Source organism: Salvia hispanica, chromosome 3, assembly GCF_023119035.1.
Source record: "Salvia hispanica cultivar TCC Black 2014 chromosome 3, UniMelb_Shisp_WGS_1.0, whole genome shotgun sequence".
NCBI lineage: Eukaryota > Viridiplantae > Streptophyta > Magnoliopsida > Lamiales > Lamiaceae > Salvia > Salvia hispanica.
Genome location: NC_062967.1, coordinates 55,831,337 through 55,840,965, shown reverse-complemented (window position 1 = coordinate 55,840,965; position 9,629 = coordinate 55,831,337). Strand labels below are relative to the sequence as shown.

General features: G+C 42.0%; 1 protein-coding gene across 1 annotated transcript; it reads left to right on the top strand.

The window, feature by feature from the left end:
* Nucleotides 1-8,244: 8,244 nt before the first annotated feature.
* LOC125211289 (cytochrome c-type biogenesis protein CcmE homolog, mitochondrial) lies at nucleotides 8,245-9,298 on the top strand. The gene has a single exon (XM_048111020.1). The coding sequence runs from the start codon at nucleotides 8,294-8,296 to the stop codon at nucleotides 9,095-9,097; it is 804 nt and encodes a 267-aa protein (XP_047966977.1). The 5' UTR covers nucleotides 8,245-8,293; the 3' UTR covers nucleotides 9,098-9,298.
* Nucleotides 9,299-9,629: the final 331 nt, after the last annotated feature.

The following is a 9,629-nucleotide window of genomic DNA, read 5'->3' as shown; positions in this document are numbered from 1 at the left end:
TTCCTTCCACCATGATCTTTCCATCCTCCTGGGCTTTCCGGCTATGAACTCTTTTATAAACTTCCCCAGAGGGGGCAGTCTCACGGCTTGGAGAAATGGTATGGTGACATCCAGCTTCCCAAAGATTGACATGAAATCCACAGGGTTTTCCTTCTTCCTTTTCGTCACAAACCGGTATGGAAACGGTTTTTCTCCCTTAGCCTCTCCAGTCAATCCTTGTGGATTTCCCGTTTGTGCCTCCCGGGTTCGCGGGTCTGATGTGGGTATTACCCCTCCCGGTTGCTCATTCCCAGGTTGTGTTTCTCCCTCCTTTTCTTCCACGGTAGGCTCCTTGTTTAGAAAAAACGGATCCTCCATCTGAGGCAGAGGCCTCTTGAGCTCTTCCGCTGGGATGACGTCGCTCAGCACCCCTTCTCTACTAGACTCCCCGACAGGGTTCTTGAGCTGAGGTCCGTTGTAAGCTGTTCCGGACCGCAGTGTAATCTTGCTCACATTTGCCTTTTCCGGTACATGGACTGTAGATGGGAGTTTCCCTGAGTTCCCCTTCATTTCGCCCACCGAGTTAGCGAGCTGGGCCAACTGCCTGTTCATCATATCCATATTTGCCCTATGCTCCTTCTGGGCACTTTGCATTCCTTGCATTGTTTCATTACTGGACTGCAAGTCATTTTTAATGCTTTGCTGCGAGGCAAGCATTTCTCCCATCATGTCCTCCACGGACCTCCTCGACCTGTTTGGGTGATGGAATTGGCTCGAGCTCTGATGCTGGTTATACTGAGGTGGTGGGTTTGACTGGTAGCCTGAGAAATTTTGTTGGTTTTGGTTCGGTGGGTACTGGTTATACTGGGCAGGAGGGTTATACTGATCGTGGTTGTGCTGGTACTGACCTTGGTTTTGGTGGTGGGTGTTATGTTGAGGCCCTGGGTTAAATTGGTGCTGGTTCTGGTTTTGATTGTGGTTTTGGTTTTGGTAGTTTCGCTGATGGGGTGGCACATAGGTAGGGTTCGGGTTCTGGTTTTGAGAGTTTTGGTTCTGAGGATGCTGGTTTCTTCCTACCCAGTTAGACTGGTAGTCAAGGTTTGTTGGTCCGCGGTTGGGATATTGGTTCGGTTGGGGGTTGGGTTGATTTGGAGCCTGATTTTGGTTCTGATTCTGATTCCCATCTCCCCATCGGAAATTTTGGTGGTCCCTCCACGGTGCATCTCTTTGTTTCCCCGGAATCCAATTGCCGTTGGAATTGTAGTAACCTGCGGCATTCGCTTGCTCCACATCCGGCGAGTTGTCCGGCTGATCATACGGTAGTGCTGGGGCTTCTTGGCCTCCAGTTGGAGAAGGTGGTGGAGTGTTCTGTTTGATTGCAGTCAGCAGTTCCTTCTTTAATTCCTCCATCTTCAAGTCCATCCGTTCCTCCTGGTCAGTAGCCGAAGCACTCGCTACCCTTTCTCTGCTGTACCCATCTCTCGCGTTGTCGTACGTCTTCTTCGCATTCAACAGCTTGCGTAGCACCTTTTTGGCTTCACTCACTCTCAACTGGGTGAAATCACCTCCAGACGATGAATTTGCCAGATCCTTGGTTTCTTTGTTCATCCCCTCATAGAAGGTGTGGTGCACCTCTATCTCCTTCATGCGATGGTTGGGGCATGACTCCAGAAGGCTCATGTACTTCTCCCAGTACTCGCTCAGGGTTTCATCATATTCTTGCCTTATGCACGATATTTTCCTCTTCAATGCACTTGTCTTCGAAGATGGGAAAAATTCGGCTAGGAAAACTGACTTGAAATCAGCCCATGTATTGATAGAGTCGGCTGGCAGGCGCATGAACCAAGTGTTGGCCTCTCCCTTCAGGACAAAAGGCAGGGCCTTCAGTCTGTAATCGTCCTCGCTCGCTCCTGCTGGCCGCCTCTGTGCCTTACAGATTTTGCAGAACTCATTTAAGAATTCGTATGGTCCCTCGTAGCTCTTCCCACAGTACGTCGGTAAGATTGCGATAACGTGGGGTTTCACATCACAGGCGGTCTGGCCTGGGGTGACCACTATGGCTTGTGGGGGATCTCCGTCGGCATGTGCGGTAAGTGTCGCGAGCTCGGGATCGTCCTCACCATGGTCAGCCATCCTCACTAGTGTCCTTACTGGTTGGGGTGGAAGCTCCGGGAGCTGGTACTCTAGCTCCTCTTTTTCTTCGTCGCTACTCGTGCCTAGGTCGGACAGTGCTGTCGACAGGCCAGAACGAGTGGTAACGAGTATTGTTCCTCGGGGAAGTATCCTTGGTCTCCACTGGCCAGGAGCCGAGCCACTTCTCATAAACTGAAAACAAAAAGAAAAGAAAAATTATAAACAGTATGTACACCAAAAAGATCACACACAATAACAGGTATGAACGCCATCCATCCCCGGCAACGGCGCCATTTTGAAGTGGTCAGTTCTCTGTCCTCGATGGTTTCGCATGTGGAATTGGAGTGTATCCAACTGATCAGGAAGAGATTCCCGACCCAGCTGAGTCGTTGATACGACGACCGAGACCTGACTTCAAACAAATTTCCTCAACCCACTTCTACTGATTAGTATAGCGGAGGTAAGGGTCGAATCCCACGAGGATGGACACGTTTAGATAACTGTGGTGACTTTCCTGGGTGTTTGGTTAGCTACCACGCTTGGGTTGAGATTTTACCTAGACAGGAAATAAGGTAGTACTCTACTGACTAGTAGGCGGGAAAATAACAGACATGTGGGAGTGTTCGTGAAAATAGGGGACAAGGTGTATCAGAGACATATGGAAAGTAGACAGTTACTAAAAGAGGAAAGTTAGACAACAAGGTGTATCTGATGGCTGGGGGCTTTCTGACAAGTCTGGATAGTACCTCTGAAAAGTAGGGAACAAAAGTAAAAAGTAACTTAAAAGTAAAAGTGGACCAAATAAAGTTGATTTCGACGTTTTCTTCTTCACCAAGTATTGACAAAAATCATATGAACACAGACACCATAACTAAACTTCAGATTCATGAATTCAAACTCAAGATCCATCGATTAAAATGCTTAAACTTAAATTAAACGGTAAACTGCAACTTTTACTTCTACTGACTGACATGCAAGGTGGTAATCACGGCGCAGAAAAGAAACTCATGCACGAAAACTTGACTAACTTAGCTACAACTTCAAATCAACAGCTCTCGACAAGAAATAAAACTTAGAAATTGAAAGCAATGACTAAATCTAACTTTCCTAGGCAGAATGAAGCAAACTCGAACCAAAGCGACATGCGAAATAGAAACTTCATAACGTAAATGTTGGAAAATAACAAGGTACTTCAAAAGAGCAACAACGATGAGTGTTTGCAAAATAACTAACGATGAAAACAAGTAAACTTTAACTAAGAAAGCGATTAAGATTGTTTTTGCCACTCCGGGCGATGATACTACTATACTACTGCGATAACTGGCTGGAAAGGCGGACTGATGACTTCTCCGGCAGACTCTTGGACGTCAAGTGACCATGGCTGTGGCGAGGAACGAGAGGTAAGATAATGCTGAAGGATGGATCTTCTAGAGAGAATTCTACTAAGTGTGATTGTCAAACTCCGAACCGAACTCCTTCTCTCTCTCCAAATGGCTTCTTTTATAGGGAGGCTTGCCCTTGCTTTTAGGGTAGACTTCTCCCGCATTTTGACCTTTTTGCCCTTGTAAAATAATCATCCCAGCTATCCTCCTTCTCCATCTCGAGCCTTTTCTCTGCGTCACACGAATCGTCACCTACTGACTTGGATCCTTCAATCTGCTTTTAATAAGTCCAAATTGATAGATCGTTATCATTATTATCCATTGGAGTTCTCTAAGAATTATTTTCGGTTGCTTGATAAACAACTCAAGACTTGCATTTGTGATTTAAGTTCACATGAAGTGTTCTCAAGTCTTGAAAGCATCGCAGATCTATCTCATAAGTTGGTTGCTACAAGAAAATATATTGTGTATCCAATGGTTTATTTGTTTGTGAAGTTGACGTTGGTATTACCGATTGCAACAACATCAATGGAGAGAATATTTTCAGCTATCAAAATTGTGAAAACCCGCCTCCATAATAAGATGGGATACAATTGAATGAATGATTGTTTGATTACCTACATTGAGAATAGATCTTTTGTAAGATTGATCCTGAAAGAATTTTAAATAGTTTTCAGGTTATGAAACCTCGTCGAGAACAATTGTACTCCGACTATAATTTTTTTAGGTTATGAGACCTATCGGGGTAATTGTTTATTAACTTTAGTGCCTCCCCGACTATAATTTTCTGATTTCGTCCCTATCGGTGAGTGAGAAATAATGGATTAAAGTTGATCACATGTGCGAGCTACATATGAGCTATGAGAAGTCCAAAGGATTAATTAATTGTGTATTAACTATCACACATTGGAGGAGAGAACCTTGTTAACAAGATGAGTTACTACATGTAGCGGTTCTAGTGGACCAAGTGGGGCAGATGAGCCCACACGCGTGCACTTCCGCAAGTCGCTTGACACATCCATTGCGTCCCGTGTGCCGAGTGCCTTGGACTTGGATCTTGACAATTGGTCCTAGGGTGATCTTTGGGCCTGGTCGTTGAGCTAGGTGCTTGGGTTTGTCTCGAGCCAAGTCTAATCTTTTAGACCGCCTAAAGCGCTAACTGGTCAAGTGGGCCAAGTGGCATAAGAATTCCAAGTGGTCAAACCACCTAGTCAGAATGACGAAGTGAAGCAAACGTGGGGTGGCGGATCCAGGATTGATAAACGGAGGGGGCGAAATATATATTTTTAGTCACTTTTTAGCCAAATATTCCTCACCTACCAAAGAGCCTACATTATAACCAAAGATAAAGACCTTTCGGACTTTTGAAGCTTAATCACATTTAGTAGAGGAGGGAGTAGACTTTGAGCAAGCCTATGGTAAACTTTGCATGATGTATGATTTGAGTGCTTATGTACACATTGCCCTTATACACTTTGAGAGTGAGAGAACACTTCCCATCTTTGGAAGTTTGTCACATGCGAGGGCTTGAATTCAAGGTGTTCCACAAGTTAGTAATGAAAGTGCACTAATAAGCCTTGCTTGATTTGATTGCGTTAATACATGTTTAAAATGTTCTTCCATCTTTTGAGGCAATTATGACATCTAGTCCTTGTGCATTCCGTGCGTCTATTCTTGTGTCTTTATTGTTTTGTTCGAGGACAAACAAAAATGTAAGTTTGGGGGAGTTGATACGCTCGGATTTTGCACTATTTTAAGGCCATTATTTGGTCCGTTTTTTATGTCAAAGTCACTCTACACGTCCATTATTTGCATATTTTGTCTATTTTGGTATTTTGATGTGTTTTGTGATAAATGTGCATAATTGAGCCGAAAAAGGGAGCCAAAACGCCAAGTTTGGGAATCTGGAGTCAGACGGCGACCGGCGACCGCCGCGGATGTGTGCGGCGACCGCCGGCGCCCGGCGGGCAGATCAATGCAGCGGTCCGCCTCGGAAAAATGTGCTTTGAAGAGAAGTCTCATCCGGCGACCGCCGGAAGATGTGCGGCGGTCCGCCGCCGAGGGAACAGACTCTCTGGACTCCAACGCGGCGACCACCGGGCAAGGTGCGACGGCCCGCCGGAGAAAGGCGGCGAATCCGAGAAGCTCTAGATCCCCAGTTTTACCATATTTTGGAGATTTTTTACTTCTACAACAAGACATGGATTTTCCCTATAAATGAGGCCCCAAGCTTCATCAAAAGGGGAGAACTTCTGATTGCAAAATACTTCATAGAGATCAAGGCTTAGAGTACTTCACTGGTGCAAGGAGTTGGAGCAGGATTTCAAGAACATCAAGAACGACAAGGATTCAACCCACTGGTTTTATTTGCTTTAGTTTTATGTTCAAATTGTCTTCCCTTCAATCTATGTTTTTAGCTTATTCAATTATGTGTAACTAAACTCATGGGATTCTAGGGATGTGTTAGTAACGACTTTGGTTATACAAGTTCCGTTTTCTATTTAATATCCGTTTTGTTTTTACTTTGTTTCTTCCCTAAGTTAATCTTGATGCTTCATGATTGAGTGACACAACCGTTTATAATTTAATATAACTTGCTTCATAACTGTGACGGAGTTCTAGCGAGTTAGGTCCACTTAGTAGACACTATAGTTAGCTTCCTTTAAAACGACACTGTTAATTGAGAGTGGGGACTTTTCAAGGGTCTTAGGAGCTTTTTGGAGTTACGTGTTAGGATTGACAGCCCTAATTTTGTAATCAACGTTTGTTTCGCATGAGCATAATCTAGGTGACTCGTTCTATCAAAGTAATAACTGTGCTAGGGTATTGTAGTTGGAATTTGGTATAACCATAACTGTGAACACACATCCCTGGGATTCCCTTATCTATATTGTCTTTCTCTTGATTTATCTGCTTTTAGTTGATCTATGCTCTTATTTGCTTTTAGTTTTTCCAAAGTTTTCAAAACCCAAATGTTTTTCCAAATAGTAATTGAGTCTCAGTAGAGGATAGACACTTTGTGTTCGTCTTCCCCATTCCAACTCATTTTTCTCTCTTACTTTATTATCTCTCATATTTTACTCTATCTCTCATATTTCATTCTCTCTCATAGTTTATTACTCCCTCCGTTCCCTCATAGTTGAATCATTTTTCCATTTTGGGAAATTACCTCGTCATTTTCATGTGTAGTAACTTTTTACTCTCTTACTTTATTCTCTCTATTTTATTCACTCTCTACTTTATTCTTTCTACTTTTCTCAATTTCTTACTCCCTCTGTCTCATTACTTGTAATGAGACATTTCTTTTTTGCCGTTGTTTTGCAAAAATGATAATAAATAGTTAAAATAGAGAGAAAGTAAAATAAGAGAGAAAAATATACTTAACTTTTAAGTAACTAAATATTTATTCTTTAATCTTTGTGTCAAAAAAATATGTCCAATACTAATAAGATAAAGAGAATAATATATTAGTATAAAGATGCGTGTTAATTCAGCTTGAAACTAGTATGCACAATAATTTTCTTAAAGAGTACTATAATTTAGGGGTGTCAATCTAGCCCGAAATTACAGGTTGACCCGAATTACCCGGTAAAATCATAGGGTTAGGGCCGAAAATCGCAACTCATATTCATAAGCGGGCTACACGGGCTAACCTGTTCGGATCGGCGGGTTATGCGGGCTGGTCCGGGTGGATTGAGGGTTAGCCCACGGGTTGAGCATTTAATATAAAAATATAATTAAAATTATGCATTATATACTTATACGAAGTATATTTGGTAATATTAATATTAAATACAACATTGATATGAATAATATATGGTAATTATGTCTTCTCTCTCAAATTGAAAGTTAGGGTTATATGAAATGCATGATTTCTAGTTAATTGTAGTCAGATTCATGTGTGCTATTAATTAAACGATATGTTTATCTATTTTGTTTCAATTTTCAATTGCTGTTATTTTCTTTCTCTTGATCACTTTGATTATACTTTACTATTTGTGACAATCTGCTTTTTAATAATTTAGAATATTGGATTGGATAGAAAGTAACATATAAGATTACTATTGACCCGAATAGCCCGTGGGTTAGCTCGAAACCCGAAGATTTAGGGTTAGGGCCGAAAATTTATAACCCGAAAAATTCACAGCCCGAATAATCCGCACCCAAATAGCCCGACAACCCGAGTGGATTGACCCGAACCCGAGCGGGTTAGCCCAATTGACATCCCTACTATAATTTCTAAATTTTTATAATTTTGTATTATAAACATATTACTAATAGTTATTTAAATAATGCAGTTTTGTCAAATTTTCGTCAGCCCATAATTTTTTTAAATTTGAATATTAAATCACAACGTAACTTTTTTAATTTAGCTTATATACAAATAAATCGACATCTTTTAGTATATTAAAATGATTATTTCAATATATTGAATACTGTAACATTTCAAATAAGAAATCAAAATGTATTTCTGATTTACATTTGATTTTGGATTGATTTCCAATTTCAAATTGGCACATATTCTTGAGTTGCATGAGATTTTAGATAGAATTGTTACATGGAATAAATAGAGAGAGAAAAAATAAATAAATATTTTATGAGAAGATAAAATAGAGACATTAATTTCTAAATATATAACATATTTTGAGTAAAACAAACTATGAACAAAATATAAACATTTTGAACGAGACTTATAGCGTTTTCATTTATACTAGAAATAGCGATTCAATTTTTTGAGACTACTAAAATAGTCAAAACCCAGAAAATTCCTAAACCCTTGCCCAATTTCCCCCAAATCAATGGCACCGAGATTTCCCACGCGCCTCCTCCTCCGCCACCTCCTCCACCACCGAAACCAATCCACCTCCACCGCCACCCCCTTCCCCAAATCCCACCTCTTCACACAACCGCTCTTCAATTCTCAAAAACCCTCCACCATCTTCTTCAACCACCCCCAACGCCCAACTCTCCGGTTTCTATCGACCCGTCCCGGCCGCTCCACCCGATCCAAAAAGCCCGACATCGGAGCCCGCGCTCGGCAGCTCCAGAACCGCCGACTCTGGACCTACGCCCTCACCATCAGCTGCATTGCCGGATTCATAGTCATCGTGCTCAACCAATTTCAGGACCAATTGGTCTTCTATGTCACCCCCACGGAAGCCCTAGCCAAGCACACCTCCGATCCGAAGAAATCCAAGTTCCGCCTCGGTGGCCTCGTCCTCGAGAACAGCGTCGCGCAGATTCCATCATCGCCGGAGATCCAGTTCGTCATCACCGACCTGATCACCGACATTCTGGTCAAGTACGAGGGCAGCCTGCCGGATCTCTTCCGCGAGGGGCACTCTGCGGTGGTCGAGGGGTTCATCAGGCCGCTCGACGAGGAAATGAAGAAGAAGGAGGAGGCGCTGTTGAAGAACTCTAGCAAATTTGGGGTTTCTGAGAAGGCGAGGACCTTGGAGTGCTACTTCGCGGCGACAGAAGTTTTGGTGAAGCACGACGAGAAGTACATGCCGGCTGAGGTTGCCAATGCTATTGAGAAGAACAAGAAGTTTATTGAGGAGGAGGAGAAGAATGGGAAAAACACTGCTAGTGTGAAGGCCTGATGAAACACTCTTTCTGGTAATGCTTTTTTGCTTAAATTTTTGCTTGGAAATGATTTTTACATATTGGATATAGAATGAGAAAGGGAGAGTAGACTAACTGAGGTTGAGGCAGCTGTGTACTTTTTATGTAATAAGATTATAATAGTGGTACTAAATGAAAAACAGTTGGCTTCATTGCCACAACAATTTTCTGGGTTTTAAGGGAAGGAATGAATAAACTGTTATTTTGCATAAAAATTGTGGAGTATGCAACTACTAAACTACATTTTTATAGGCAATGAAAAATCAGATATATAGTGGCTCATGAAAGCCAAATTCATAGTAGTGGTGGTCGTGTCGTGATGGTGGGTTTTGTAACGCCAAAATTAGGGCTGGGGAAAAATACCGAAAAAATGAAATATCGCTCGTATCGTATTGAAAAATATCGAAAAATTATCGAATTTTTGGTATATCGTAATTTTCGATACGATACGGTATCGTATCGTAAGTTTCCGATACGATAACGATATGAATTTCCTTATATCGCAATATA

What these genes read in the sequence shown, in the direction of transcription:
- LOC125211289 (XM_048111020.1), top strand. Translation starts at nt 8,294, where the DNA reads ATGGCACCGAGATTTCCCACGCGCCTCCTCCTCCGCCACCTCCTCCAC.